This window comes from Rhea pennata, chromosome 5 (assembly GCF_028389875.1).
Source record: "Rhea pennata isolate bPtePen1 chromosome 5, bPtePen1.pri, whole genome shotgun sequence".
In the NCBI taxonomy this organism is placed as follows: domain Eukaryota; kingdom Metazoa; phylum Chordata; class Aves; order Rheiformes; family Rheidae; genus Rhea; species Rhea pennata.
Window position 1 is genome coordinate 11,727,648 of NC_084667.1, and position 24,323 is coordinate 11,751,970.

The window sequence follows — 24,323 nt, forward strand, 5'->3', positions numbered from 1 at the left end:
GTAATTGCAGAAGGTAATAATTGCAACTAGTGAGAGGAAGGAGGCACGCTGGCCTTCCAAATGTAAAACACTGAACATACAGGTACTTGATTTGTAGAGGAATGATCACCTCTGAAACACTGGGACAGTTGTAGGATCTTTGTGGAGGGCAGAGGTGGGAGGAAAGACATCCTGGAAAATGTTGTAAGCATCTTTATTTTTATTTTTACATATACAGATTGCTCATCAGTCTTTCCTCAATACCTTGTGAAATGTCAGCAGTTCTTAAGGAGTGTTCCTGCTCCTCTGCGTCTGGAGCTTCTGGAGAACATCTTCTCCTTGCTTTTTGTTTCCTATAGTGATCTTCACACTGAGATACTCCAACCTGAGGACTATGCAGAGGATGACGATCTTGACAAAAAGAGCTCTACTGTCAGTGTAGAAGGCAGTGCTAGCCGGCAGTCTTCCACCTCAGAAAGTCCACAGCACCTAATAGAGGCTGACAAGAAATTAGAGAGGCACCTTCCAGCTGCCCAGACAATCCACTCAGATACTCGAGTGTTTTCTGACTCAGAGTTGAGTAGCAAAAGCTGTAAATCCTCTCAGCAGAACTGTCTGGATCTGAAACATTTCACCAACGGTGTCAGTGGGTTTTTAGTGGATGATGTGGCCATGGATGCTTTCCTCACATTGCTCCTCAACCACCTGGAAGAAATTCAGAGTTCTCTCCCATGGGACTCCAGTAATGTGCTTCGTGAGGAGCTGGAACTTGTTGAGTGCTTGAATCTTTCTTCAAGCAGAGACTGTTTTGAGAGTCGTGTGTTGCAATTTTCCAAATGCCTTTCTGAAGCTCACTGGCGATACAAAGTGGTGATGAGTAACAGAAATGCGGGTAGGGATCGTATTAGGTGCTTTCTAGTGGTATCGATGCTGTTCTGTTACAGCTCTCCAGGCAGTGCTCTCAAGACTAAATTCCCTGAGTGTTATCAGTGAAGGGTCACATTTTGGTGGATAATAGGAGGATGCCCTACTTAAAGATCACTGGGATCTTGCACTGTTCTTCTTTGTGAGTGATCTCCGTTCTAATGAAAAAGTTCGAGGCTTCCCCCTCCCCTTCTCTTTTTGGACATATTGCTTCAATTTGCCTTTTTTTCTGCCCTTTAGTCACAAGTTTTGTTGACAGTAATGATGCGAAGGGACAAAGTGGCGTAAGATCCAGTGCAAGCCAGGTGGTACCATCTCATTCATGAACGTAGTGTTGATTTAGCCCAGTCTTAGAGTATATTAGAAACATCTCACAGGGAATTGTGTTTTTCTGGGATGTAGATCACTCCTCAGGAGTAGCTAGGACAGCATGCTTAGGGACCTGTTTCGTAGCCTTGTCCGTATCCTACCACTTAGCACTGCTACTGTTAGATTTTTTGCTTGTATTTTGCTGTGACTTACTGTGCAACTCGGACCATACGAAGTCTGTGTCCAAAGAAAGACTGGGCAGCAGAGCAGCTTGGGCATCAGGCCTTCCAAGCGCAGGGGCTTGGTTGTTGAGAGAAGAGTATTTAGATTCTGGGGGTTCATCTGAAGTGCACAGGTACAAGTTTTGCCACCTGGCAAAACTTGGCAAAAAACAGGCACCTGGCAGTGTCTATTTCATAATCACAGCTGAGTGACTGGAATAGAGTCATCTTAGCTCTTATTAATAACAGTCCCTTCAGAATGGCATTAGTAAAACAGGCCTCTGCTGCCTCCTAGCTGTTACCCTGCTCTTAGGAAATGATCTCTTCAGAGCATCCTTATAGTGTCTTCAGCCTAGATGATAAAATATTTAAAATGCAGATGACTCCCTCACAGCTGAAAGCCATCAAGGGCATACCAGTGTTTGCCATGCTATTGCTTTCTTTATGCAGTTCTCAGAGTTAATGTGGTTCCATGAGTGACTTAAATTTGCAGGCAGCTGACTTAAAACTCTTTTCTTTGCTGCATATCCTGCCTGCCTATTAGCTGTAGCTTCTCCCCTATAAAAGAGAGGAAAGCAGTCTCTCCAGTCACTGGTAATGACACCAACTCCAGACTTGCCTTAGATTCAGCTTTATTTACACAGTTGGTAGAAAGCCGATACTGCGCTAGCCATGCTTTTTCACGTGAGTATCTTCAGTGAAAAGTGAATGATCGTCTTGAAAGATGAGCTTAGTTGTGAAAAGAATCTGATGACTATCCAAAATCTGATGAGTTCAGAGCATCTGGGGATGACTGATACGATCACTCATTGCACTAAGCTCAAATGAATCTAAGAAGGGGCCTTTCCAGACTTGGGTTTACCTGTTTCTGAAGTCTGCTCTTAACGGAGTGGATTTGCTGGGGCTGAGGAACTGAAAGCAAGAAAAGCATCCAGGATCAAGTGTACAGTTCCTAAGAAATCTTTTGGTGTCCTGTAGTTGAGGAGATGAACTCTTTTAGAGTAAGTTGCTCTGATGTATTTTCTTTTGGTCAGTTGTGTGAATGTTTCAGTAGGCAGTGCTCAGTCCTTATATTGAAAAGGACAGTAGCTTTCTGTGGGATTCTGTACTGTTTAGTGTTAGCTTCTTTCAAGAAGTGAGGATAATTATTTGGGAGAACATCTTCAAGGAAAGGCAGCTGCCTTTCCTTGACACTACATGAGTCTCAAATTTTGTCTCATGGGCCATACGCTATTACTTGTTCAGTGTCAGAGCTGTTGACTAGGTTGGTTTGAGTTGACTAGGTTGGTTTGAGTTGACTAGGTTGGTTTGAGTTGACTAGGTTGGTTTGAGTTGACTAGGTTGGTTTGAGTTGACTAGGTTGGTTTGAGTTGACATTATGGTTTTCCTGAAACAAATGGGTTCTTCAATACTACAGGGTAACAAGAACACTATCTGTTTTACTGTTTTCATTCCTACTTGTTTTGCCTGTTTCTAGTTATGTATGGGCTTGGACTTTCCCTGTTTTTCTGTATGGCTGTACTCATTAGGAGTGTGTAGAAGGTACAGTCCCTTCCAAGCAATATTAGATATGCAGGTGAAAATACACAGTATTGGTTGAATTGTATCAAAATTACTCTGAGGAGCTGTTTTAAACTTTACTGCAGAAGAGTTCTTTAGCTGAGATCAGGTGCGTTTCCTTTGTTCGGAGGTTTGCCATCAGAGCTCTGCCTATGTAGATTTAGATAAACACAGATACTTGTTTACCTTGAAGGGTCCTACCTATGTCCTGTCTAGCTAGGTAATGTTTTTGTGTTTGAACTTACCTTTTCACAGAACGTCAGCTTGCATCATCCAGACGATACTGCTCTTTAATCAGATGCTCCAGCCTAAGGAAGCGAAGTAGATCTCAAAGGTACAAAACAGGTGGGTTGAGAAAATGATTTAAAGACTTATCTGAAGTGCACCTCATTGCTGAACGCTCATAGCTGAATACAGTTAGATTTACTGGACAGGAAATAGCAAACTAGATTTACTTCCTTTAGTTTACTAACTGCTTTGAAGTGTCATGATCCAGTTCTACTTGAATTGATGTTTTTGCTAAAGCCTACCTGCACAGCTAAAAGATATCTTATTTTAAATTGAGCTAGGGAAATAACTTCTTTTGTAAAACCTGATTTTTGAGGGGAAACTTGCAACTACAATAGCAATTCTTCTGTTATCTCCACTATATCCAATGACTGTTTATTATGTTTTTATTGATATCGCTGTAGTACCTAAGTCACAAAGATTCCTGTAAATTTGTATCTTAAATTAGCACCCTCACGACAAAGTTGGCTCCCTCCCCCTTTTCTGCTTAGTTTTTAAAGGATAAGGCCAGTTTTACAGTGGGATATTTCCAAATAAGATGCTTTAAAGTGTCTGACATTAATCACTGAAAGGTAAGAGACTTTGGGGTGGCCCAGAGTTTCCTTCAACTCAGTGTTTTCTGCATTTATTGTAGACATCTGTGATGGCTCATTTGTGAGGTACTCCTGAAGATCTCTTGTGATTACCCTTATCTGCTATTTGTAGTAAATTGTGATAACCTTGCCTGGTGAAAGTATATTTCATACGCTGTTTTTGATTTGTTTTTCCATTTTAGGGAAGGAGGGAACTTCTAGTCCATCGTTAGAAAGTACAAGTAGCGAGCTAAGCACCAGTACCTCAGGTATTAAGCCACAAAACAAGAGTTGCTCTGTTTTCTCGATGTGCCCTGAACAAAGAATTTGTTTGGTGATTTACTACTCTGTGCAGGACAGAATTAGAACTCTTCGCTGCTTAGTGCTCCCACCTGTGGCAGACTTTTCTCTAGTTAAATAGTGTATATTTCTTCTCAAATAAGAAAATGGTTTTCTTTCTTGGTGTTCTTTTTTTTTTTTTTTTTTTTTTTTTTTTTTTTTTTTTTTTTCAGAAAACCATCAGAAAAGGTAATATAATAGATCATTAGTTGAGTAATGCAGAACATACTTAAGCTTGGAAGAAATCAGTGTATGAAGCAGTGCAGTTATTTTTCTCAGGGACGTATCAGAATGCTGAACAGATAGATCTATCAACGTACAATTGTGATCCTTTTAAACTTGGCAGCCAACTTCTGTTGTTGTGCATAAACATGACAACTCTAGCTAAAACAACCTACTGCAAAGCTTGTATTGAGCAGTGGCTGTTATGGAAGTTTGAACTCTTTACAACAGATTTTTGAAAGAGTGTATCAGTGAAAATTGTGCTAATACTTAGGCTGAACAGAGTGCAGATACCTTTCAAAATCACTTGCTACTACTGACATCTTGTTCTCTTTTTCATGCTGACTGCACTAGTTTTCTTTGTGCTTGTTAGCTTTTATGTTAACTGTGGTTTTTGCCTGACTGTCACAGATTGGCTGTTATTCTGGGGTACTTAGTTTGAATTATGCAGTATAAAAATTCAGTTGATTTTTTTTTTATAGGAGGTATGTGTCTGTTCTATCCACAGATGCCTTTTTCTTTTTCACAGAAAAAAATAAATGTTGTCACACTGAGTGTTTTGGGGTTATGATCTCATGGCTGGCTTTGAAGGCTAGGACTCATCACCAGCCTCTGCCTTGGATTCTGAGGAATGAGTGAATCTGTCTTAAATTCTTGATTTATTTGATCCAGTACTTGATATTCCTCCCACTATCAGTATTGAACCAGTGCTCTAGCATAGCATCTGCATTATGTAGCTGCTAAACACTGTTACATTTGGGTGAGAAGCGAAATGAAGGTTCTAACCAACCAGTCAAATCTTTTGAAATTTTTTAACAAGGGGCTTATATAGTCTGCTTCATGCTAAACTGTTTGTAACTCTACTTCTATATCTTTGTGTTAAATGAGAAGTATTGTTATCTGATAATTGACTATTGTCTGATGAAATGTTTTCCCGTAATAACATACTGATTCATTCCCTTGTTTTGCAGAGGGAGGTACCAATAATGTGTCTAGTTGGAGTGATTTGGAAAGTAGGATGAGACCACAGCAGCAAAACCTCCTGATTCCTATGATGCTTTCCCCACCAGAATCACTCCTAATTTCTTGTGTTTTGAGAGGAAATTTCATAGAAGCTCATCAGGTAAATGATCTGCATATATATTTTATGCAACTTAATCTAATTTGGTAGTGGCATTTGTCATTGTAACATTGGATGAATTTCATGCTCCTTCTGCATTAGCAAGCATAGAGCAGAAGCATCTATCTGGAGTGAAAAAAATGACTTCAGCAGTAAAAATACGTGAAAGGAGCAAAGCTGTTCGAAGATGACATCCCAAGAGAGCCCAAGAAGGCTATTGTGTTTTTTTGTTTTGATTTCTTTTTTTCCCCTAGTTGTATAAAAATTGCTCGTCTGAACCTGGGTCTTCAAAGCATGGAAATATTTAATCAGGGCTGACTAAGCTTACTGTATCAACTGAGTGAAGGAGAAAGTAAAGAGCTCGTATGAAGTCTCTTGAAGAAGCAGCATTTGAGCTGTTCACTGTAGTCAGTGAATCAAAACCATGACTCTGCCACTTTTAAGCTCAGTGGTAACATGCAAATATATTCTCTACCCAAAGTGGTGAGTACATTTATTTGAAGGAGGTGTGCTAAATTCAGTGTTGAAAATAGACAAAAAGTCTTGTAATTACCAGTCTGCATACCTGTAATTCTGTGCTCCATCACAATTGTGCACACCTTTCTGTATGTGGCTTTTGGGCTGATGCTCTGAAAATGTATTTTGAAGTATGTCAGCAATTAGATCCTCTGCAAAAAGCAGTGATGTGGCTAAGTTGGTATCAGGGCAGTTGGTATCATTTAAGTGATGCACTGGTAGCAGTTGAGTGTGCAACTGGTAAGTTCTGTTTAACTGCAAATACACTACTTCATCTTTTCCCTACTTACAAGCCCAAAAAGCATCTATATTCCTTTGTTACTCTGAGTTTCAGCATCTCTGATGGTAAAGAATTCAAGCTTGGTTTGCATTCTGGTTTGATAGCAGAACTTGCACAATTGTGCTTATCTACTCAGTCCTTAAATATCTAGAAGGTATTCCTTACTGAATAAGAATTTGCTTGAAGTAGTTTATTTTGGACACCCAGCTTGCTAGGTTTTTCTTAGTATTTGGTGTATTGAAATCTTGAAGCCTAGTTCTGAAAGATGGCTATGCAGATTAATTCAAATCTTGTCTTGTAGTGCATGATAGCTGAGCTTTATTAAAAAAGAAAGTTCAAAACAGTCTCTAAGGCACTGTTCTTCAGGAACTAAAAACCCTTGGAGAGAGGGGAATGCCATTTCAGCCCACTGTTTCTGTATGCATCTTTTTTAATTTCTATTTTATTTTATTCCTGGTCATCTCCTCCAAAAAAACCCCAAAACCCAGACTCTGTAACCTCTGAAAACTTCTTTTGCTGTGCACTATAATTACATTTATTGTCCTTCTTGGAAGGTGGCCTTGATGTTTAATCTGGATACTTCGTCTTGTTACGGTGAGTTGGTTTTCATGGAGCGCTACCAAGAGGTAGTACGAGAGATGGCTAAAGTGGAGCACAACATTGAGAATCAAACATCAGATGTCACCGGAGGCATCAGGAAATCTGGCAGCGGCTGTTCAACGCTTCAGGCTATTGGGAATGCAGCAGCAGCTGGTAAGGACTGGGTTTTTTTAGTTCTGTTCATCAAAGGTGAAGAAGTAGAAAACAGGGAAAAATAACTTAAATACTCTCTTAAGTGTGATAACTGTTCAGGAGAGTAAGTGGGTCATCTTTCTCATAGAAAGAGACTGAGAATGCTGGAGTTTGCTGTTGATGCAAACAGTGGTCCATGAAGCAGACTATCTGTTGGATTACATTCTTAAAGAATTAGAAAATCTTATCCATTATAGGATCTAAGATAAATATCCAATTTAATCAGTGATGGTGTATTCTGCTACTTACGTAGGTATGGTATTTTATTCCATCTCGGATGTTACTGATAAATTGCTTGCAACTTCTGGAAGTCTTGCCCCTACTCTCCAAGAAAACTTCTGGACCAGCAACATCCAGCTTGAGCATACTGATCCTCTGCGGGAAGTCCTTGAGGACCTCAGTCCTTCAGCAATGGCAGCATTTGACCTAGCTTGTACTCAGTGCCATCTTTGGAAGACTTGTAAGCAGCTTTTGGAAACAGCAGAAAGAAAACTGTACAGTAGCCTTGAAACTCAGGGTAGGCTTTTGACTTTTCTGTTCATCAGTAGGGGCATGGGGATAGAAGAGTCCTTTATGTACTGTGCTGCTTGTGCAAATATCTGAGTGTTACTGAAATTTCATTTTACGTTTTCATAATAGTTTCACCCTTTTTCCACTCTTACTTTGCCTTTTGTCCAATGACTTTTCTAGGCCACAGACCTGACTTTGTTTTATTGCACTCTGAAGGCATAAAGGGCTTCCCAGCAGTTCTTCAGCAAATCAGTAAAATTCTCAACTATTCCTGCACTTCACAAGGGCAGTCCAAGTCAGGTAGTATACTTTGCTGATACAATTTCCCATTTGAATGTACTTATCTTGTCTTCTGTTGAGATGGAAAATTTGAACTTTTCTTTTTTGACTTCGTATTTAAAGCATGGCCAACAAAAAAGCTAAATTCTGAATCAGCTGTGAGCAACTCTGATTTGGAGAAACTAGTTGTGTTATAATATAGTTTTTAGTATTAAACATCTTTTTCTGTTGCAAAGATACTTCCATTTCTTGTGTAGTTATCTCTTTCTCTTTCTTTGTAGAGATCTCAGATGAGAAAATAAATAGTCATTTTCGATGCAGTATTGTAGACCTTCTTCTGCAGACTTGCTACCCTGCCTTGACTGAAGAAAGTATTACTAATGAGATTGTTATATCACAACATCTTGATCAAATTCTAAAAGCACTGACACATGTTGAACATTCTGTGGGTGAGTTAATTTCATGATCATCAAGACAATGCATCTAAACTGTGGTTTGTCTTGTGTGGTGTTTTGTTCTGTTTTTGTTAAGCTGTCTGCAACTGAATGAAGTTCATGGGTGCATTCCAAAAAACTGTAAACCTAGCAGTAATGTTTTTCTGTGTATGCATAAATATATATACACTACTTATATCACAAATATTTAAAAAAAATATGTCTAATTCTTATAATACAAGCATTCTTATCAGAGCTAAAATTGGGAACTTACCAGAGAAGAGAATATAAATGAATATATCTGAGATTATTACTTTTGCTTTTTTTTATCCAGTCCTAATAAGGAATTCTTTAAGTGTATTTTAACCTGACAGCTTATAGATAATTAGATATTGTCTTCCTGTTGCTTTTTCCATCACTTTTATAAAAAAGCAGATACACTTGTAAAACTATTGTAACATAGTATACCTTCCAGTTTTCGTGGGGCTCTCAGAGGAAAAAATTTCCAGACTGTTTTCCAGGGTTGTAGAACTACTACAGTTTTTTGGGAAAGCTCTCTGTGTTTTGTAGCACAGGGGTGTTTCTTTACCCCCCCCTTCTTTCCCCTGCCTCTTCCCCCATTCACCAAACTTCTAAATAGCATATAGATGTTCATAAAATATTTCCAGATCTTATGATTAACGAGCAAAAACTTAGAAGAGCTCTGAGAGCTAAATATTTTAGGGCTTAAGGACTGGTCAACGGCTGTGTTTTGGAATAAGTTTGTGTTAAGATCATGCAAGTAGATATATTTCAGGCTTTTCTAAGCTGCCAGAGGAAAGGTTGCCAGTTCATTTGAACTATTGATTTATTCTGCCATCAAAATTTCTATTGCTTTCAATAAAATTTTAACGCCCAGAGTGCAGGCTGTAACTGTAGAGAGGAAGTTACGCTGAATGTCTTTATTTTGTGGCATTTAATTCTTACTGGAATCTAGAATCTACATCTTTTCTCTTAAACCAGACTCCAAAGGGAGCGTGCTTAGTGCCTTGGTAGAACAGGCCTCTCTGAAACCTCTGGAGCTGGAGAAACACCCTGTTTGGAATCAAACCCGGCTCCTGCTGAAAGTTATTGACCAATGTATCCAAACTGTGCCAGAGAACAGCACGAAGACAAACTTTGTGAAGACCTTCTTTGATTATATTACTACACTGGCTGCTGTTGCATTACGAAGCCTGAATACAGAGCTAGGTAAGTGGTTTTTGCTGGAAAGCCTGACCATAGAGGTTACCCAAACTGCACAGTCTGGCCTGCTTCTGAAAAGTAAACATGTGAAAATGGCTCCTTGCCCAACCGATCAACTACCTATTTAGTTATACCTGCTAGTTGATTGCAGTGGGAAAAACAAAATGGTAATATTAAGCACAGACCCAGATTCTGCACTTAAAAACAAAACCAAACAAAAAACCTCCCCAAGCCTTCTTAAATACTGACTACTACTCCAGTAAGGAAAGGCTGACTTCTGCAACCAGTGGATCAGCATTCTGTGTATTTCCTTGCTTTGTTAAAGGCAACCTATGTCCCACTGCTGTAGAGGGAGAGGAGGAGAGTGCTTTAGAAGGCAGACCGGGCAGAATTTTTAACACTGAACAAAATGATTGTGGTGGTTCTTGAAAAGAAGTGTATCATCAGCATATATAGTTATTAGAAGGAAAACACTGTTAACTGATAAGAGAAAAACACTTTTTTTTTTTTAATAGAATTCAGTTTAGCTATAGTAATGCAAAATACCACAGTACTGGTTTTAGAGAGTGTGGAGGATAAGAGAAGAGGACAAAGAACCATTTTCAGACATGCTAGTTCAGCTCAGGCTGCTGTTATGCCAGCAGTACCTTCCGTACGTGATTAAATCCCCGGGGACTTACTGCTAAAAAGAAAAATGTGATAAAGATGGAGTTAGTCTTGTTACACTACAAGATGAAAGGAAAAAGTGAGTCTGAGAATTTGCTTATGCTTACTCAGTATTGGGTACAAAGGCGTTTCAGCAATGCTGGCCAGGGTTTTATTCCATTTTTAAAAGTACTTCTGTGTTGTTTTTTTACATTCCCCTCCCCCCATCTCTTTGTTCTCCTGGAGCTAATTAGGGTAGGGACTCTTGAATCTATATAAAGAGAATCCTTGGGAACTAATACTGAATGTGTTCTGTCTCTCACTACAAATGCACATTATGGTTAAAGATTGAAGTAAGGTTGCTAAAGCAGTTGTACCTAGATCTCACTTAAAAGACAATGACAATCCATAAAGCACTCTATTCTGGTAATACATTCAGTAAAATGGGAGCCAATGGTGCAAAGTTTGAAAGGCATATCATAATTATAAATGCCTTGTAATTTACTCTGGGTTTTACCTCACTTAGTGAATGCAGACCTTTGAATGTGAGCAAAGCGGCTTCAGGCTCAGGCTGACTTGTATTTTTCAAAGAAGACTTGGTTGGTGTATTCAACTAATGTGTTTTCTAATAATAGATGTTCTGTCTTGCTCTAATTTTTAAAGATCTGTCTGCAGAAGTGAAAGTGGGAAATCCTTTCGTACTGTTACAGCAGAGTCCATCTCACCTGCTCTCCCAACTTGTGTTTGAGAAACAGGTTCATCCTGACAGGTTGGTGCTTTTTGGGTATACTTACCTAGGTTAATTTAGTGTTGGTGAGTTTGGACCTCAACCAAGATTGAAGTCTTCTGTGGCTACTTTGCTCTGTCCCACCAGCAAGTCATTTAATGTTGCAAGGGTTGATGTGCAAGGAGAAGCATAATGACTGACTTCTCTACCAAAATAGCACTGAAGATTTTTGCTAGTTAAGCTCTGGCTCCATATTTTTGAGAGTTGCTCTCTATTGAGGTAAAAAAGTGCCTCTGTGTGTATTAAATTTAATCTGTGACAGTTGAGAGCAAAAGAATTGCATCTTAGAAGTATAACAAAATAAAATAGACCAGTAGAGCTTCTTAGGAAGACAGCTGGGCATGGCTCTTGCACTGGCGAGTTGGTAGATGATCAACAACTTTGAATGATCAAAGTTGTTTTTGTCACAAACTAAATTGGGCTGGCGTGGAAAGTCTCCAATTTGAGATTTGATAAAGTACTACTTAAAAAGATTTAGCAGTAATAATAAACTGTTTTAATATGTGGCATTTAGGTAGAAGTTGGTATCTGAGAACTAAGTTCCAATTCTTGAAAGGAATGGCAGCATAAGCTCTAAATTATCATCCTTGTGCTGTTTAAATTTTCTCATGCAGGGTAGACGTAGGATTTGGACCCTTCTTCTGAAGGATATAAGGGATTTTTTTTGCAGATGCTTGGAAGAATTATAAAAGCAGGTAATTGAAGTATTGTTTTTTGCTTTGAGTAAGCTGGTTCTGTTTTCAATCCTGCAGACTTTCTTCCCTTTTGGCTAAAGAAGAGTTGAGCTTGAGTGTGCAGCAAGTTATTGTTAACTGTTGCTGTGAACCACTCTACCTGTGCAGTGCAAGGCAAACCAGCCAGACAATGTTCCTTCTGGGAAACATAAGCAGCCTAGCATGCCTGTATGCCTACAACTGCCTGCCAGATGTTGAAATACCTATCCACAATCCTGCAACAGCCTCTGAGGACATCTCTGCTCAGACCTCATTCTCTGTGGCTGACCTGAATCGGAACACGCTCACTGCCTCCTCCCTGGACTATCTAAAGTCTCAGTCAAGGCTAATGGCCACAGTGGCATGTTTAAGTGCATCTAATGTACAGAAAAATCCCAAATCCAATTTATCATGGATGGAATTTCGGGGCAAACGAGAGGTGCCATTAAGTTTGGAACAGATTTCTAGAGAGTGTGAGGCATTGTTGAAGGAATTCTCAGTACTGGAACGATTCCTCTTTACTATGTTTGAGCCACTTCAGAATCAGCAGGAGGAAGGCTGCAGTTTGGCTAGTGTCCTCTGTGGCAAGGCACACATGTCTCTGGTTCTCCTAGGATTGCATTCCATGACAGCTGTTGAGGTACTAATGGATGTCTTTGAACAAGCACTTGCAGCAAAGGATTGGGCCAGAGCTCTGAAGGTCTTGGATCTATACAGCCAGGGTATGGAGGAGCTGGCCAATGTAACGGATGCTGTGCTGAGCTGTGCAGCTGCTGATGGTAAGAAGCATTATGTGTTTTTTTTTTAAATCTTATTATAGAGTACAGCCTGGCACAGGAGGTGGAAACCAAAGACATAGCTGGTGGTACTTGGGCAAATCTGAAGAACAGAAACTAATCCCTTTCCCTTCCCCAAGCAAAGCTTTGTTTTGCTGATGGTGTAGTTTGTTCTACAAATGATCAAATCTTAACATTGAACTTGCTGTGAAAAAAAAATGTACTACAGAACTGGGATCGGTCTGTGGTGTGATTTATTTGTGAAGAGCTGAATACATCAGGACACGTTAATTATAGTACTGTTAACGGAACGCCTCTTGCAGTGTTATTCTGCCTTCAAGGGATACATGCATGATGTATCCTGAAAGGAGGGTCTGTTGGGAGTCTAAAGACCTAAGTGTCTCATTCTAACTTTCACTACTTCCTGAAAATCTGATGCTTGGGGCGAGTCTAGCACAGCTTCTCCAGCCCTGTACTGTTGTTCTCTTGGTTCTCAGTGCAGATGAGGGTCGTCTTTTCTAAACCACAGAAACTGAACTTAAAACTGGTGGTTTGTGTTTTTCCCTCCCTGTTCTCCTAACAGGTAAAGATGGTTGGCAGTACTTGTTCCCAGTAAAAAATGCAACCCTGAGAAGCAGACTGGCCCTGCGCTGTCTAGACAAATGGCCCCTTGATGCCTGTTTGGAAATGCTAGCTTACTGCGCCTCTGATTTGGACATAACTGATGAACTAAAATTCGATCTGCAGAGCAGAAAGAAAGAACTACAGATTTATCAGAAGGTACAAAGTCATTCTGTTAAGTAACCAGTAAGACAAAATGAATAACAGGGAGAGAATATGCATATTGGAAAAAGCCATTGGTTCTTTTTTAAGCACAGTAGCTTTTCAAGTCTTTCACTCAAAACAGACCGTGTTTTCAGTACTGTTTAGTATTGGATTTAATATCTAGTTAATGCTTCCCCTCCATCCTTCATAACTCTTCCACTCACCTGTTAGACTTTAGGTTTGCAAACACTATTAGACCTAAACTTTTGAATGAGGCCACTTCCCCCCCCCCCAAGTAATTGGTTTTCCAGTGTGTACAAATGCAAGAACCTCTAGAAGTTTCCCATGGCAGTCCATCATTTTATAAGAGGTGCAATGTGTCTAGGCATGGTCTACGGGATGAGTGGCCCAATGGGTGTCTATATTCCAAAACGATGCTTCTAACTGTGACATAATGTAGATACTCAAGTTAAGTCAGGCAAGCTGGCCAGAAGTTCAACACAGACTGAAAAGCCGGACCAGGCAGAAAGAGGAGTTGTGAATTCTGTCTGCCAGCAGAAAGTTACCTCAGCTATATCACTGTTAGTGCTAACAATGTCTGCAGTATGCATAGTCTTTGAGAAATTGTGCCTTAGAAATCTGTTTGCACAAAGGTAATCATAAATCTACACCTCTGAGAAAATCCTGTAGTTCTTTTTGGCATAGAAGTGCATTATATCATTCCAGAAAAGGGTGAGATGAATGGGGGGCCCTTTTTGATTTCCTTGGTATGAGGCAACTCATAATGTGATCATTTCAGCCATTTTCTTAGACTTAATGTTTTTTTTATGGATAATGATTTTTAAAATCTGTGCTACGCTAATTTTTTTCAGATATTGAATTTGCAAAACGAACCACTGTGGAGTGACTGGCAGGATCTGAAAAGAGCATGCACAGATGAGCCTCAAGCCATCATGGATATCATTTTGAAGGCAAAGGTTAGGCATCTTCATTAAATATTATTGAACTAGAACGCATTACACTTTGAATGGATAAGTTTGTTGAAAATAATGTTTTAAAACACCGATCAACAGATTACCTTGCAAGGAAGAAATTTTTTTCAGTTCTGTGTTGCAGAAGCACATTCAAATGTGCATTTAATGTCAAGATTTACATGCAGAGTCCAATAACTCTTATTCTGAAATACAGCCTGTTCTTTTTCTCTTAAATTTTGAAATCTTTAGTGGTACAGCTTTTGGCATTATACAGGCTTAATTACTTTGTCAGTACTACAGATCCCCATTAGAGATAGCTTGAGAAGTGTCTGCCCAGAAAGACAACTTGCCTACTGAGAGAGATGAGTATTCTCAGTATGGCCTGTGACTGTGGCAAAACTGAATCTCTTCTTTTTCTCCTTGACATTTTAACTATTTATTGGAATCTAAGCTACAGAATTTTTTGAAGTTGATTAGGATTTTGGAAGAAACAGCTGCATCAGAGCGAGTTGGGTTTTTATTTATGTTTTTTGCTTGTGTTTTGTTTCAGGATTATGAGTTGTGTGAAGAATGGGGCCGCTTGTATCCTGTCCCAAGAGAAAATTTGATCAGCCTTCACCGTGAGCACCTTCTCCACTTACTAGAGACAGGAGATATGGAAAAAGCATTGAAGGTAACAGCAGGACTCTAAAGGTCAAATTAGTTGAACAAGGTGTCCAAGCTTTTGTCACTGTGAGTTATTCATACCAAATGGATGAGGGGAGAGGGGAACAGAGCTACCCTCTGTGTTATAAACGTACAAGATAACATGCAGAGCTGTTTAAATCTAAGACCAGTGTTGAATGCTGAGGTCTTTAGTTTTCTCTAATTTAATGTCAGCATCTACTTTTGAGGTGTTTTTTTGAGTTGTTGTACCTTTCAACTCAAACAGCTCAAACTGGAACGCTCTACCTTACAGAAACTTTAAGCCAGTCTTGAGAAATGCTTTTATTTAACAGTTTATATGAAGTTTTTAAACCTTCTCTGTGCTTTTTCTGCAACTGTGAGGGCTGTGTACTGTTTTCTTAAATGACAGTTTTTGGGTTTTTTTTTTTTTGAGAGAGAGCTGAGAATAATATCAGAAAATGGTCTGTGGACTGGTCTGTGTTTTGTCTTTTGTCTTTTGTTCTGTCTCTATACTACATGTTGGCAAATTGTTTTATGGTTATTAGGTTGTAGAAGAACTGCTTTCTTTGACTCTTGGGCATTTTGCTGTTTTTTTCTCCTTTAAAGGATGCCATTTGCTTAGCTCTGCTTTCAAAGTCCTCCCTTTCACCCAGTCCACTTAAGTGAAAATATAGCTTGGCAGTCTAGTTTCGGGATGAAATAATGTAAATGCCTTTATGGCCATTCTAATTAAATAGAAATGTGAGGCCCCTTTTTATTTGAAAAATCATGAGGAAACATTATTGTGCTGCTTGAGCAGAAGAACCAGGAAGTGAAAGTAATAACAAATTGATCAGTTAGGCTTCAGTGCCCAAACTTAAAACCAGAATTCGTACTTTATTAATAATTAGGGGGCCATTGCTAATGAGAGTGAAATAAGTGAAGGCTGTTCCCTCCCCCCTCCCCTCTCTCTCTCAGATTATACAGGTATTAAAATTAAAGTACTTAGTGGAGTAGAGCTTTCTCACTGATGCATTCTCTGCCTCATTCTTTGCTTCATTTTTTTTGCTTGCTTTCATTGTAAATCTGTTTTGATTATTAAATGGAGCAATTGGGCAATGAGGTAACCTATAAGTAAATGATAAATCATCATCATATGTATGTTAGAGGCTGGTGCGAGTTAAATAAAATGCTTGTAGGACCATCACAGGGCAATAATCTGTTATGGGCCATGTGATTTAAAGAGTACTTTCCAGGAATGTACTTGGGATACGCTGTATTTTGTCTGTATTTGTAGCTCTTGCAAAGAATAGAAGACCCTGATATTTGCCTTGCCATCAGTGAACAGTCCCTTGATCAGCATCCCAGCTTGGCAGCCTCTCACTTCTTGGCTGATTACCTTACAACTCACTTCTACAGGAACCTGACAACTGCACGCCATAATGAAATTCAGGCTCTCTATATGGGATCGAAAGTGAGTAAAACTGCTGTAAATTTCACAATGCAGCAATGTATAATTCTATAAGTGTCTGCCTGCAAATTTTTACCAGAACCTTCTTACCCTATAGGACTTCAGTTCATGAGTCCTGTCCCTACTTTTGCTGACAGCACTGAAGGAAGGATGGCTTAAAAGTAGTCTTTCCCTTCACCATCTTTGTAGTTACCGTATTTTGAGGTTATTGCACCACCAATGTGAACAGAGTATTCTTGTGTCTGAGCTGTGGGGAGTGAAGGACCACACAACAGAGGAGGGAAGTAAAATTGAGGTGTTTATCAGAACAGTTGCTATCTTTGATAAAAGTGAGAAAGAAAGCATCCTAAACTTACTCTCTGATGTGTCAGAAACACTAAGTGTCCTTCCAGTGCTACCACTATTGCCTGTGTAGTAATACAAATAGATTTATGCCCACTTGTATAGTGGTCTTTGACATGCGTTTCTTGTATGGAACTCCCAAATACCTTCCAAAGGTGAGCAGTATTATTTCTTTTTCTGGATGACCATTATCACTACAGAAGCCATACAGGCTCTGCTTTCCTCCTGGGATTAAATACATTAAGCAGCAGATGCATGCATAAACAAAATGCAGTGCTTTGCATAGTAGGTGCTTCTTACAGGGCTACAAACAGCTTACTCCAGTGCTTGGTGCAACGGTTTTGTTATCCCTCTTGGAGGGTATGACGATAACTTGAAAAGTGTCCATATTGACTGATCCTCTTTTGGTGAACTGCTCTTACTTTCTCCTTTCTGTGCTTCCTGAAATGATGGATGTAGTGAAGAGATGAGAAAAACTTGAGGGTTGGGCCAACGTTTATTAAATAAGTTTATTTTAATGGGAGAATGTGCTCTACTGTATCAGAACATTGCTGTCACAGGGTCCTTCTCAGAAATGAGTCAGTGTTTTATAGAATGTGAAACAGATCAGGCAGAAACCATGTGATTTGTCCAAATCCACTCAGTAATTCTGTAAAGGAAATAGGAATGGGCCCAAGAAGTCCCATCTGCATTTCTTAGACTCTAAGTGTTATTCCATTCCTTACCTCATAAGCAGCTCTGCTAGTTCCTTATCTTTACTCTTACAAAAAAACAGATTTGGGGATGTATAATTTTAATTTTTTTTAATTGTGTCCCAGGTGTTGCTGACGCTACCTGAGCTCTACCGTGTTAACTACTTCCACCTCTCCTCCAGGCCACTGCTCATGCTGGAGCAGCTCCTCATGAACATGAAAGTGGACTGGGTAGCTGTGGCTGTGCAGACACTACACCAACTCTTAGCTGGACAGGAAATTGGCTTTGCTGTAGAAGATATTGATAATTTGCTCTCCAAGTATGCAGAAAAAGCCCTTGACTTCCCTTTCGCTTTAAAAGAAAAGAGATCAGGTATCTGTCCTTGAAAATGATGGGTTTTTTTTTCCCTTGGGAAAGAAGGGCAAATTTTTCCCCAAAATCATCTCACCAGTTGTGTCCACAGCATTTTGAGATGTCTTGGACTAGAAGGAGATAGAGACACATGTTCTTTAAGTCCTTGCCTTTCTTGTAGGTAGCAGGATCTTAAGCTCACAAGCCTAAGGATCAACAGCTCCAAAAGTTTCTCAGACTTTTATCTGTTGCTCCTTTTCAGGGTCTCCTTTCTTGTATGTACTGCGCAATTTCATTTCATTCCTGTTTAATATAAAATCACTGACAACTTCAGCAATTCTGACTCTTCTTACCCAGCTACATCTTCCCCACAATCAAATGGGGATTTTAATCTTTTTTACTGTTTCCTTCTTCCAGAGCTCTGTACCTTTTTTATATATAAAAGACTTAAACTTCTAGTTCTATTAATAATCTTTGCACAGCTCCTCTTCCTGTTTTACCAGTCCCTTCTCATCCATGTTAGATTCAGTTCTCCTGGGCTTGGCTTCCTTTGGTAATTCTAGAACTTGAAGAGCAGAGGGTGCTGCAGCTCAAGTTCAGTGCTGTTGTTGACCATGTATACACACATAACCTTCTTTCATGAAGATTAGCCCACAGTGGTTCATGAAACATGAACTGTTGTGGGCTAATCTTCATGAAAGATATAATAGCTTGTTATGTAGCTAATCCTGTTTTATACTAACATTCTTACGTGCTGCTGTGAAGGATTCTTCTGTTCTTCCTATAAGCAGGTTAGATGTATGACCAATATTACGTGATCTGCGTTTTCCTTTGTTCTAGATTCTGTGATACGTATCCAAGAGAATCTCAGTCAAATATTGGAGTGTGAAGCAGGGTCTAAATTGGGATCACCAGAACCATCTCATGCTAGCTTTACTGGTAAGGATGAAGTCTTACCTATTTTTATTTCTTTTATCCCCTACTTGTCTGATCTCTGCATCTCACTATTTAATAGTAACTTTGGTCACATCTAGCACAGATTAGTAAGTCTCTACAGTTGAGTGCTTTGGGCCCAGTTAAAAGAAAACTTAAAGGGAGATAAGAAAGAAAGGTATGACTTTGTTTTGAGCTTTGGTAGATATCTGCAAAATTCCTTGGAAGTCAGCACACATGATATTCTGTTCTGCATTGAGTGTGAGTGATATCCTTTATAGGATATGTAGCATGGTAGATGGAGAGTGTGTGTTCTCAAGGAACAACTAGCAGAGGGTTTCCTCAGACCTCCAAGACTGATTTCCGGCAAGTGATGAGCCTGAACTAGAGCTCCACAGTGATGTCTTGCCCTTACAGTTCAGTGTGTCTATGGAACTAGATTCTCTAGTTCCATATCCTGAATTAAGTTCTCATTGCTCTGCGTACAAGAGGTGATGCAGTATCTTGGATCTAGCTGTGCAACTCTTCAGTCTCTTTTAAGATAGTCAAGAAATAGTTTGTATGCCAGCTAATTATCACTGCATTCTTAAACCTAGATGTGTTGTCCTCTAATATTCCTCAGCAATCCAATCTATGTGGATGAACATGAGTTAGCTTTTCTCATGGAGTTTTCTTCAGTATCATGCACAGGTGATGGCTTGCAGGGCTGCAGTGGGATGTTGAATCTCTCAGTTAGCCTGAAGTGTAACCGACTGACATCATATAAACTAAAAGCCTATTTAGTGCTATAAATTTGAGACAATGAATGTCTCAATGACAATATTAAAGATGCCAAAGGCCACAGACTTAAATTCCTCCTATTTGAATTAATTTCCCCACAATAGATTGTGATGGGAAGCAGAATAGGAAGGGATAGGTGGTTGCTAGCCATGATGTAACTCTACTGAGATGCTAAAGAATCTTTAGGAATGTCAGTCTGCCTATACTGGATATTCTTAAGATTATGTTTTATGCTATGTTGCATATATCCATGTATCTGTTTTTTTCAAGTCTCTGCTTATGATACAAGAACAGACATTAACAAGAAAGACTTGGTCTTCAACTTCTATGATTTTTATTGTAAATATCTGCTAATAAGTAAGCAGCAAGTCAGACAGCCTCAGTAAGTCTGTAGTGTTTTATGGTCTTCAAGACTGTTAAACAGCTAAAATATGTTTGTCTTGCTGTGGTCTTTTAAGGCATTGCCGTATCTGCGAGTCCCAGAGACAGAAGCCTGCAGCAGAGCTTGCTTCCTCAAGAATTTGTGCCACCTGAGAAGCCACCACCAAAACAGCAGTGGATACCTGATGACACTGAAATGATATGTATGGTCTGCAAAACTGAACGCTTTACTATGGTAAGGAACAGAGACTGAGTGCAGACATTTTCTAGAATTGTGATCTTAATGTGAATGCTTGCTTAGATCCTGTTTCCTAGGAGCCACTGGCTACTTCAGTAAGTTTGCCTACATCAGTGTAGGTTTGCCAAGACTTAACCTATTTAATGATTAGTTTCTGTTTAGATCAATTAAGGAGACTGGCAACACTGTTAGCTCCATGCAGACTCTGAGGCCTCTCCCTGAGTTCCCTGAGGAAAATGATAGTGTATAAACGAAATCTCGTTATCAGAGAGGAGACTGCTATGAGAACTCAGATTTCTTTTGTTAGCAATTTCACAGGGGTGTCTAGCTGCCTATGGTTAGAAATACTGTGAGAGTAAGCTTTGCTGTTGGTTACACCTTACTACAACTGTTGTTGCATAAAGTGTGCGACCAAATACAGTGGTGCTGTTAGGAAGATTCGTTTTGAGTTTTATAAATGTGCAGGCAGTCTATTTTCTATAGCTTACAAACAGCACTGCTTCCTCGGAAAGTTATTTTGCTTTTGAATCTTGAAATGAATGTGTTGTCAGAAAGATAGTCTACTGCTTTAAACATTTTCAAGAGATGATCTAAATTGATGATCTAAATATGATCAAAATTGGAACAATCTAAATATTAGAGTCCAACACTGCAGCAAGCTTGTCAGTTATAAATATCTGGTTTGTTTTTCTTTGCTATGCCCTTCCCAAAAGGGAATTGTGGCAATGAGAATCAATCACTATAGTTCTGAAAGGCCTTATTCACACTGCTTGCTTCCTTTCGAATGGAATAAGCTTGCTCATATGTGGAGACAGATATAGGTGGGGATTTAATCAAGTCTTTCAGTTGTTTATTCATGACCTCTTGTGCTTAGTTTAACAGGCGCCATCACTGCAGGCGCTGTGGCAGGCTAGTATGCAGCTCTTGTTCTACCAAGAAAATGACAGTAGAAGCCTGCAGAGAAAATCCAGCTCGTGTATGTGACCAATGCTATAGCTACTACAATAGAGAACATCTGCCTAACTTTGTACAAGACACAAGCACGTAAGTCCATTCATTTCAGCTCTTCATAACTCTGTGCATACAGGAGAGTGGACTGCAGTCTTCAGGGATCACAGAGTACAATCACTTAGGTTTATCTGGATAATACAGTATATCAGCTTTTTAGCCTCCAGCAGTTAGGATTTTCAAGTTTGTGAGGTGAGGGGATGATCTTGATATCTCAGTTTACTTTTAAAGAAAGTAACACTGGAGAAAAGAAAGAATTATTGGAGAATAGAATCACTGGAGAAAAATACTTAAAGCATTTTTGACTAGCTCTCCAGTGTTCGTTCTTTTAAAAAGAACGAACACTGGAGAGCTAGTCAAAAATGCTTTAATTGTTTAAGCATCAATTGATCATTAAACCTAAGAATTGAATGCCTTAGTACCAAGCATTCAGAACAAAATACTGCAATAAGCAACCAAGTTGCCTGCAGCTTGCTTAGCTTCTGAGTTAGCATTGCATGTTGACTAGCTCTGTAGAACATGACAGTGTTTAAATGTTTCTCCATGATTCCTTGATTGTGACCCTTGGGCATTCAAAAGCAAGTTCATGATTATATAGGTTTTGAAATTGAAACTGTGCCCTTAATGAAAGGATTAGCTGCGATGACAGATTTTGATATGGTTGCTTCCAAATGAGAATTGGAGTGAAATTCATAGTCCATAGGTTAGGTCAGCTGGTGAAAAATGCAACTCTAAAGAGTAGGTTTATTCCCTGTGAACCTGGTCAAGCCTGCTAATAGCAGAACAGACAGGCTTGCTAGGAAGAAAGGAATCATGTGCAAATCTAAAAAGGAACCTCTAAAGAAACAGGCAGTTACCTGCAGATAGACCAAGTTGAGTCAGAACAGATGCTAATGCTACCAGAATAGGTCAGCAGAGCCTAGCAGTGAGCTTGAACATCACCTTCGTGTTTTAATTAAGTGTTTGTGTGTGGGGTAGGGGACTATTGTTGACTTCTGTTTTCAAACTCATCCTGTTTGTATACCAAAACTAGTTAAATCTCTAGAACAGAGACATGCCTGCTAAAAACTTTGTCTCAGCTCTGTCATATGCCGATACTGGGCAGTACTCTCTTGTTCTCAATATCTCCTTTCACTTATTATATATGCAACAGTACTAATTCTGCAAAATTTTGTAAGAATCACTTTTTTAGTGGAGTTGAAATTCACTATGTAGGGAAAGGAGCTCATGTTTCTAGACAACATGGATTGGGAGAATTGGGGGGGGGGAGCAGAAGACTGTTCCGGAAAGGGTAGCTACATTGATCCCTTCTTAAAATTTGTTTTCTCCAGTGGGCTGGAACAGGCATGATGTTTCTTTCTGTCTTTCTGTTACAGCACAAAAGAAGGTCAGGACCAAGCGGAAGGTAAGGAATGAAATAGTGTTGAACTTGCACTTTAAATGCCTGATTACCAGCAGAATTTGAGATAGGATTCTGCCCCATCTAGCTGTAGGGAAAGGATGATCAAAATCTCTGTTTAAAAAATATCGCTGTTTTTACACAAGCAGGCTGAAATCGGACATTCTAAAATTCCTGTAAATGGAAATTACGATTTTAGGAAAGATGTCAGAACCAATACTGAACCAGCTGGACAGGGCTTAAAGACAGGAACTGAAAACAACAGTTGGAGAAGGCACTTTGTATACTAGAAGCAGTCAACGAAAGGCTGTGCTAGAAGTAAGAATTAATTAGCCCAGTACAGAGCTGTGTTGAGAGATGCTCTTTTCAAGAACTGTGGTAGTATGTTGCTGAATAGCACTGCAGTGTGCGGTGGGGATTGATGCCTAGTGCCAGCTGGACAACACAGAATAAGGTCTTCTCATGGGTCTTTGTATGTCCTGAATCCCATCTCCTTTGCTGATTGTGCACAAATGAGCTGGTTGTTTCTCTTCTATGCCTCAATTTCCCCATTGAATAGCATGGGACGTTTCGGGAAGAACAATAAAATTTGATTGAATTTGTCAGCCTTTTCCCTCAAGGTATTTACTTCCTTTGTTAGTCTGGCGTTAGTGAGGTGATTCAGCAGACATTTGCTCAAAAAAATCATGCTGACATAATATTCTGGCAGACCCAAACCATTGTTACTTAAAGTACAGCCAGTAATATAAAACATGGTGCAAAACTTGCACAGCAAGTGCAGGAACAGCACTGAACTTCTCAGGTTTAAGAGGGAAAGTGTTTTATTCTGATGCTATTCTAATTTTTTTGATGGGACTGTCTTACAAAACGTTTTCAGATCTGCATTCTTTTTCCTCTCTAATTACTGCCTTCAGTTCAACTTGGAAATAGCATTTTTTGATTCACTCTACAATTCTTATAGTTACTCATCACTAAAGCAGCTTTTCTGTGAAATTTAGAACAGCAAATTTCCTGACAACTCCTTTTTTTCGATTTTTTTTTTTTTTTTTTTTTTTTTTTTTTTTTTTTTTTTTAGCTCTTAATTTTTCAGGGAGGAGTTGATTTGGAAAATAGTAGCAAATTACCTTTCTTCGTTTTTTCAGTACTGAGCATCAGAGGGCTAGTACATTCTAACTGCTCTCAGATGACAGACGTGATGTGATTTGTAGGTGTTCTCTCTTTCAGTTGAATAATTCTCAGCTCAGATTACAAAGTAAAACAAAGATGACAAAACAGTTTATTTAATAATCTTTCTGCTTATTCGTCCTGTACGTTATCTGTTACATTATCCAGGTAAGAGAACAAATTTCAAAACTGAAATTTTCTTAGTCTGAAGTGGAGAGACTTTTCACTGAAATTCTTTTCTCAAATCGTTTAATCAAAACCGTAATTTTCTGTAGTACTATTTCATATAAAAATTTATTTATATATCGTTAGCTCATCTTCTTGCACCCCTTTATCTTAAAGCAATATGTTTGAATAATCTGACTTGTAGAAAGAAGGTGGCAGTTGAGTCCACATAGCCTTTCTTAGTAGCCACGTAGCCTTACAGTAACCCACAGCTCACTTATGTCCACATACTCCCTGATCAGGAATATTTAATGTTTTGGCTGATGGAAGACTTAGAGGAGGTTGCTGTGTTTGATATCCTGTGGGATCAAATTTGGATGATAACTTGAAAATATGTTGTTGGATCCTCTTACTGAGAAGATACTGGTGATAGTTGAGAGTAGGTTTTGATCCAGCTTGGCAGTCTGCTGAGGAGTGGAAATATTTCTATGGTTTGTGTGCTAGCCATGTGAGGCTAACGGGAA

General features: G+C 39.2%; 1 protein-coding gene across 1 annotated transcript in view; it reads left to right on the forward strand.

The window, feature by feature from the left end:
- ZFYVE26 (zinc finger FYVE-type containing 26) overlaps positions 1-24,323 on the forward strand; it is a 49,437-nt gene that overhangs the window by 12,528 nt on the left and 12,586 nt on the right. Inside the window, exons 10-29 of the mRNA XM_062578062.1 lie at positions 218-871; positions 3,249-3,338; positions 4,057-4,122; positions 5,386-5,537; positions 6,885-7,083; positions 7,376-7,639; positions 7,813-7,932; positions 8,193-8,360; positions 9,348-9,575; positions 10,878-10,983; positions 11,754-12,493; positions 13,074-13,270; positions 14,128-14,232; positions 14,780-14,902; positions 16,172-16,348; positions 17,506-17,752; positions 18,572-18,670; positions 19,903-20,060; positions 20,938-21,107; positions 22,448-22,476. Of these exons, the coding sequence (XP_062434046.1) occupies positions 218-871; positions 3,249-3,338; positions 4,057-4,122; positions 5,386-5,537; positions 6,885-7,083; positions 7,376-7,639; positions 7,813-7,932; positions 8,193-8,360; positions 9,348-9,575; positions 10,878-10,983; positions 11,754-12,493; positions 13,074-13,270; positions 14,128-14,232; positions 14,780-14,902; positions 16,172-16,348; positions 17,506-17,752; positions 18,572-18,670; positions 19,903-20,060; positions 20,938-21,107; positions 22,448-22,476 (4,092 nt within the window). The remainder of the gene's footprint in view (positions 1-217; positions 872-3,248; positions 3,339-4,056; positions 4,123-5,385; positions 5,538-6,884; positions 7,084-7,375; positions 7,640-7,812; positions 7,933-8,192; positions 8,361-9,347; positions 9,576-10,877; positions 10,984-11,753; positions 12,494-13,073; positions 13,271-14,127; positions 14,233-14,779; positions 14,903-16,171; positions 16,349-17,505; positions 17,753-18,571; positions 18,671-19,902; positions 20,061-20,937; positions 21,108-22,447; positions 22,477-24,323) is intronic.